Source organism: Odontesthes bonariensis, chromosome 12, assembly GCF_027942865.1.
Source record: "Odontesthes bonariensis isolate fOdoBon6 chromosome 12, fOdoBon6.hap1, whole genome shotgun sequence".
NCBI lineage: Eukaryota > Metazoa > Chordata > Actinopteri > Atheriniformes > Atherinopsidae > Odontesthes > Odontesthes bonariensis.
Window position 1 is genome coordinate 10415493 of NC_134517.1, and position 7936 is coordinate 10423428.

At 40.4% G+C, this 7936-nt stretch overlaps 1 protein-coding gene across 1 annotated transcript; it reads right to left on the minus strand.

The window, feature by feature from the left end:
* Window positions 1-44: 44 nt before the first annotated feature.
* On the minus strand, window positions 45-7711 carry faima (Fas apoptotic inhibitory molecule a). The gene is made up of 5 exons (XM_075479074.1): window positions 7592-7711; window positions 6572-6712; window positions 6208-6436; window positions 2227-2276; window positions 45-2058 (listed from the first exon to the last, which is right to left on the minus strand). The coding sequence occupies exons 2-5, from the start codon at window positions 6683-6685 to the stop codon at window positions 1909-1911; spliced, it is 543 nt and encodes a 180-aa protein (XP_075335189.1). The 5' UTR covers window positions 6686-6712; window positions 7592-7711; the 3' UTR covers window positions 45-1908.
* Between the last annotated feature and the right edge of the window lie 225 nt (window positions 7712-7936).

Sequence of the window (7936 nt, forward strand, 5' to 3'; positions counted from 1 at the left end):
TGTCCATTAATACCATCAATTTGATGCTCAACAACAAAGCCAGATCAGCTACTGAGATTTAATCAAATCAAATGCAGTTTACATTTTACAAAAGGAAATGCGTGTACAAATGTGAAGCTTTCATACAGGAGATATAAAATACACAAAGAGTCTCTCATTTGACACAATAACACAACAGTGAGAAATCTGCTGAGCATTTGAACTCATCACCTTAGAAATAGTCTGATAAGAACAACAAATCCCTTTCACCACCACTTTCAGCTGCATTTCACTCTTATCCGTGGATTCAATTTACATAATGGTCCCCGGTGTGCTCAGCTCAGTGGACAATGAGATGGGAACAATTTAAATAAATGTTTAGCTTCATTTCTGTATTACCACAACCTGTGATTTTCACAAGAAAATGGGACGAATGGTGTGACAACAGCTTTTCACACATCTCACAGCATCAACAAGAAGTCTCCACAGCCAGTGGCAATAAGAAAGGGATATATAGCAGCTGTATAAGTGACTTATGACTGTCAATATTAGCACATCTGAATGATTGTCTATCAAACTATTGTAGCCATTTTGTTGCAGAAAATACCCCATTTTTAAACATTTTATACATCTACAGCAGTCTGTTAAAAGCTAATAACATGTTACTGCAACATCAACAGATTTAATCAAAGAAACAAAGACTATTTAACATTACATAGCACTCAACAGGGCACACTGGTATAGTTCTACATTCAACAAGTACTGTATCCTGGTGTTTAAACCCCTAACTGCACAACATTGATCAACACAGGAAGTTAGCACAAAGAGCAGGGAGGAAAAGATCTGTGGGTTTGCTGACTGGTTGTTCTTTTAACATGGAGAGTCGGTGCGTTTACATGGCACGAGAAAAGACTGAATTACTGTGTTAGGCTGCCCAAAACGGAACTTTTTAAATGCATGTAAACGTGTTAGTCCTGCCAAAATAACATACACAATAGAACTTCTCACAGCCGGACTGGATAACGGGGATGGGAGCCAAATCACTCAACTCAAACCGGCCCTGAAGCACATCTTTTTATAAAACATCGAGTGGATATCAAATTTCTAAGAAAGGTGCCCTCGTTCATATATTTTTCTTTCTTTTGTCAGATAGCTTTATGTGTCAGAAGTTTTGTCCCATTTCGGCTTTGTATCAACAACCCAGTCACTTAAAGCATTTTGAGACCGTCACTCTGCTATAATAAAATCCTGATTTAATAACTGCAGCATCATCTGTCAAAATCATTATTCTCATAACTTAAAGAATCTGTGCAGTGAGTCCAGCTGTACTTACATGTATAACAATCTCTCAAACAGAAAGTTAGAAGCGGCAGAATGTCTAACACACTTCATAGTGTTGCAGCATCAGACATGCTTCCATTCCCCGCCCGCGCACGTAAAGTGGGACAAAAGAGAGTAGCTCAGTATCCTGGCCAAGTTGAGCTAAAGCTGGAACTCATATTAACTGTGGATGTAAATATACTGAGTATGTCTTAAACGACAGGTGCTCATCTAACCAAGCATGGCTGATTGAACTAAATGTGAGACCTGTGGACTCCCATTTTATATTATTTATGAAACTGGAAGTACGTCATATAGGAATATAAGTTTACTCCTCAAAAAATGTGTTCAAGAGAGTAAACTTTTTGAGATAGCAAATCCTATTTTGTGACTGACATGTATGGCTGCATCATCTCTAAATCTGCCCCGCCTGCAGATCTTATCGTCAGCTATTTACTATAATAATTACAACCAAAAATGTATGGCTCGCACACCCTGCAGCACGCGTTTCTCAGTCGGTCTGTCACTCAAACAGTTTGAAATGAAAGGTTTTTCAGCACACAAACAGACACCGGGTCACAGATTTCTGTTCTCACAGATGCAAACCCGTCACTCTGTGCATTCAGCTACCTCTGTGCCGTCCACCAGCAGCGTGTGAATGATCCCGTCTCGTCTCTTTCCGCTGCTCACGGCCTTCACGCAGCAGTTGTGTTCCCCGAGTGTGAAATGCGTCTCCGTGCCATCATCCACAAATTCTCCCTGCATGCGCAAATCACAACAGTGTGGTTGAAGAAAAACATTCTTCTGGGTTTTTTTTCACGTTTTTCTCAGCATCTGTGATTCTGTGATTTCCCCACAAGTTGGAATTAACATCATACAATATACATTATCACATTTTTCAGTGGATCCTTCCGATGTTATACTTACTGCAGTCTCAATCTTGTCACCATTACACCACACATCCATAGTGTCTTTCTCTGAAATAAAAGAAGACAGAGATGAGTTCTCCAACTGTTGCACATTAGAAAGTGTGTCGTGTAACTGCCAGCTACAACGGTGCTCAGAAGAACCCAAGTCTCAAAGGAAGATAAAAAGGAACGTCAAGTGTTTTTTAACGTTGTGCAAAAAAAAAAAAAAGTACACCCTCTTTTAGTTCTATGGTTTTAAATGTTATGACATAATACTCATCTGGTGCTACGATAGGCCATAAAATGTAAATGTAAATGTTTTGTATTTATTTTATTTCTACAACCCTTTACAGACCATCCTTACGGTGTACCAAAGTGCTTTACAGCAGGTAATAAATAAAGAGAAGAATAAGTAAAAACAATAAAAGAACAGTGAAAGCAATAAAATATAACAAAATCAAATAAGATAAAATAAGATAAAAGTGTCATCATACTACTGGGTATTAAAAGTAATCCTAAATAAGTAGGTTTTTAGCCTAGTTTTGAAGAGGCCCAGGTCAGAAATAAGACGCAGCTGGACGGGGGGCTTATTCCAGAGCCTGGGGGCAGCGACAGAAAAGGCTCGGTCACCCCAGGGTTTGTATTCTGACCTGGGCACTTCCAGCAAAAACTGATTTGTTGACCTCAGAGCTCTACCAGGATTGTGGACTGTTAAAAGCTCAGATAAATATGATGGGGCGAGGCCGTTAAAGAGCTTTAAAAACAAACATTAAAAGTTTAAAATCAGTTCTATAAAAGGACAGGAAGCCAATGGAGGGTGTTAAGAACAGGAGTGATGTGCACACGTCTGTTAGTGTTGGTTAAAAGACGGACAGCACCAGCTGAAGTGGACTGAGAGAAGACTGGGAGACGCCGACATAAAGTGCATTGCAATAGTCTAACCTGGAACTTATTAGGGCATGGATGGCTTTCTCAAGGTCATGACAACTTAAAAACATTTTAACTTTGGCCAGGAGACGCAACTAAAATGAAGTAAATACAACCTCAGATGAACAACAGTTCATGGCGTATCACAGTATGTCATTGCCCGTTGACAAAAGCAAAGGCAAAATGCAGAAGCAGTGTGTGAAAAGCTACGTCCATCCTTACTGCTTCCCCAGAAACTAAGAGGGTAAGATGCAGCCAGGTGCTGCTGATCAAATGCACTTGATCAACGGCTTATCGGCGAGTGTCTATGAAAGCAGTTTATGCTGCACACACACAGAGGATATTCAACGCCGCTGTCACCTTCCCTGGGAGTGGTCGACCAGCAGAGGTGTCTGCAAGAGCAAAGGTCAGATCCACTTGTTCTTATTCGAGCTGTTTAGCAAAATTCAAAATGTAGCTCCTTTTATACCTCTCAAAAAAGTAAAAAGATAAACCAGAATGAATAAACAACTGAGAGAGAAACAAATTAAAGGCACATTCAGTAGTCTCAACTTCCCATGCCAGTTTTTATGTTGCCCGTCACAATGCTTTAAGGTATATAATTATCAGTGAAGTTGCAAGAAAAAAAAACAAGGTTAATTCTAAGCAACTAAGGGCTCCTCACATCGGGTTATGTTAATGAATGTACTTCTTCTGGTACGTTTCTTCCTTTGCCCAAGCTCCAAACGTCCACTACGTTGAATGACATTTTGCTTCCTGAAACAGACAGCTGGCAACAATATCTCAGCCCTCGTCTTGGTGGAGGAAAGGATGATGGTGCCAATTCCTCTGTTGCTAAAGAGGATAAGTCAGACGGCTGGAAAAAACACTTTGTGGACGGATGATTAACACACCAAACATGTTAGTTTAAGTGAGAAGCTCTTTGTTTGGAAAAGGGGGAAACACTGCATTCCAGCAGAAGAACCTCCTCTGATCTGTGGAACATGTTTGAGGTCGTATCATGGCTTGGACCAGAACAGTTTGCCATTTCTCAGTGCAACTACATGCACTGCTGAATCGAGCCACAGTTACACCCATTTATTTTGATGATTGCCCTTTTCCAGGTAAACATTCACAGGAATGGAATAGAGTTATGATGCTGTGGTCAGTAGAAAAATGTTCAAGAAATTCTGCTGCTTTTAACTTTGTGGGAGATCATGTAAATATATCCAAATTCACTGCAAAGACGTCATCTTTCAGTCACTTAAATGGTGATTTTGACAAATCATTAAATCAGGATCAATAGAACAGAGCGACAGTCTGGAAATGCTTTAAGCAACTGTGAGTTGATATGAATGAAACATAAAATATGTCAACATTAGCCGCATTCGCACAGTAGGAACCTTTAGCAGTTCTAATAACCTTTTAATCCGCCGGGCCGTTTTCTCCCACATTCGCACATACAGGAACTCAGGACCATCGCCCTCAGTTCCTATAACCATTTCAGCTCCTTCTCTGAGGCTGGGTCTGTTCTGGGTTTTATAGGAACACATCTGACGGAGATGTTTGGTGGTCGGTAGCTACGCCTCTTGTCATGCTGTCACGTCTGAAATGTTTCCTCATACGACACAGACACAACTGGCGCGTGTTTAATAAGTTAATCTGACACGTTGTCTCCTTTGTCTGCGGCGCTCTGCTCTCCTTCCTTCATGAAATGAAGAAGTATGGCCTGCGCTCGATCCTGCGTCTCCTGACTCTCTCTGTGAGCTCTTCCAGCCTCCATGTTAGACGCCCGATGTGATCGTCCATGATTAATATCACCATCATGCAGACCATGAACACGGTGGTCTCCCTGCTCTCCATATTAGCTTCTTGGTGTTTTTTTTTTTTCTTCTCTCCTTACTTTTCGCGGGTTTTGTTTTATTTTGTTGTTGAATGTGTCGCTAAAGTAACACGTCGCTGTCGCAGACGGTTACGCCGCATCAGTCCCTATCAAGGTCCCGACTCATGTGTGAATGCAAACTGAAACAATTCCACTGGGGAAGGACAGTTATCAGAACGAAATTCAAGGAGGACCGTTCTTAGAACTGCGTTCTTAGAACTGCTCTATCTGAATGTGGCTAATGAGTGCTTTTATTGGGAATTTGGCTGTACCAATTAACATTTATGCTTTACTATTTTTACAAAACGTTTTTTTAAAATGGAACTGTGAAGCATGTGCAGAGCGCCCAGGCCCTCTGCACATGCTTCACAGTAGAATCCTGTAAAAAAAACAGCAAATTCAGAAGGAAAAATTAGAAAATTAGTCATGCAGTAAGTCTACAAACCTAAGCACGCGGGTTGTTGTACAAAAAAATGATTAAAGAAGAAAAATGTTCATGTTCCAACTCAAAATCCTAACTTTGATCCAGTAAACTTGAGGAAAAAGCTGCAGTTTCTTCAGAGGAAAGATCATATCTATGCCAAAATATAGACATTTAGAAGATTCAGCATCTAGTTTCAGGCACCACTATATATCCTGATACACATCTAAATATGTGTACAGCCTTCACTTGTTTAATTCTAATGTGGTTAGGTGTCATTATGGAACTGTTTCCCAGATAATACAAGAAATCAAAGCCCCAAAGAACTGTTGGGCTTCCCTCTGTGTAAGGTCCACTGAGATCATTGCTGTAGTTGTGCATCAAAGAAAAAAACACATCTATTTTAGTTGAGGGAAACATTTTAGATTCTCGTGCTTTTGAGCACTGCATTCCATAAAAACAAACAACCTACTGTAGTTTTTGTGTGCCGTGTATGTATGCTTTAGGCAGTACGGCGCCTGATCAGCTATTATAAGTAGGATTAACTTACCCTGATGGCAGAGGTGGCTGAAGATGGCGTGGGGCTTAAAACAGCTAAAGAGCTTAGCCTCTGTGCTAAATATCAAGTCAATTACAATCCTGACCGATAATATGGATGAACAAATAATCCCAGAAAAGACTATGTATTTATGTATATTTCATATAAAGCCGGGAGTTGTTCCATGAGTACTGAATATATGGTTAGACTACACGCAGTGGGTGCATTAGACAAAGACACACATCGAGCTTACCCAGGACAACTCTGCAGTCAGTGCCATCCAAGTTGAGGAGCCAGGTGCTGGTGACCTTTGATCTGTTCTCCATGTACTGCTTCAAGCTCTTCCCATTGATCTCCAAAGTGTACTCGTAGGCAAAGCCGCTGACTGCATCAATGTTGATGGTTGCTTTGGTGTCCGACTGGCCCACGTTAAACGTCTCTTTCCCCACAAGTTTGAACATCCAGTCGCGTCTCACAACCTCCTAAAAGCATGATTCAAAAATCAGAAAATGGCAGCTTGTAGCATTTGCTTGGAGTAAATGTGAACCACAGGAAGAGTTTAGTTTTGTAATAAAGTACTTGTCTTTCCCGTGGCTAACACGAACCATGCGAATTACCTTTCCGTCAATGTAGATGACCCTCTTGCCAGTGGTTGTGCCATGTTCAAACTCTATTCTGTGGACTCCATCACTCAGGGCCACCTCCCACACACCGGCCAGATCAGTTGACATCCTAACTTCTTCGGAACCTGCTGGAGACTAACAGTATCCGAGCTGGAGCGTTAAATGGTGAAGCAGATACATGGCTAAAATCCTGACGATAGCTAACACACTGGGCTGACAAGACGTTTCTCTTAAAGAGATGGAGCCGGTTATTACTTTCTGTACACGTTTAAGTGTGTTACCACAACACAAAGTACCATCTGAGTACAGTGATAAGAGTGCAAAATGTCCAAGCTTAAGCAGTTGATCAGCTCGTATTGGGAACGTTGCTAAAGGGAGAATAATAAGTTACCGCTATCGCTTGCATTGTGACTTCCGGTGTTGCTGATTCACTTTCAAAATTACAGCTGACGATTTAAACTAAGAATTTCCAGCGTGGTTTTAAACAAAAAAATTACACTTACAATATTTTGCATACTAAATGTTAAAACAATTCCTGAATTAGATACTCCACCACGCAACATTTCCTACACGTTTTACGTAGTTTTGATGCTTGGAAGTGGTACACAAGTGTTTTGTTTATTTCTTTTATCCTAAAAGAAACATTTGTGCTCAGGCATAATCTTGGGACTTCATTATGGAGAAATGGGAATAACGATATTGTAATTTCGTTCCTAAATTAAAACAAAGCAACAACAACAAAAAAACACCATTAAAATAATATACTATGAGTCTAGAAGGCACTGAAACATTAATTTTCGGTAAAGGGAGAAGCCTTAAATGAAAACGGAGTAGTTTTATTAAACTGTGATTTGATTTTGAAGAGAAAGCAGAAGCAGTAATATTAGCCAAACGTATTCAGCGTGTACTATTGACAATATTTTCAAAGCCCCTGACCGCTAACATTCTATTCAATACAGCAGAAGACAACCTCATAGGTCAACTCCAGAACATTATCAATCATATCTGTATTACCTTAGTGATCCTGAAATAATTCTCCAATTCTGTGGTTACAAATGTCCAGCGGCTACTTTTACGTAGTTTATTCACAGGTAGTTAGCTACCTGTTAGCTACCGGAGTGAGCCAACAGAAGAGCTGTTATTATGCTGTTACTATGGTAACATGGAATCGGTCTACGCGTAGGCTTGCACGGTTGTTACCATAGACACATAGACGCCTCATTTTTTTTTTTTTTTTTTTTTTTTTTGCTGCGTTGAGTCGGCGCGTCCGCCATATTGGATGTGTCAGATCTGCCCCGTAAACTAATGAAAGGAACTTCATTCAGCGCCTTTCCATAAAGTGCTTTAAGTTAATGCCTC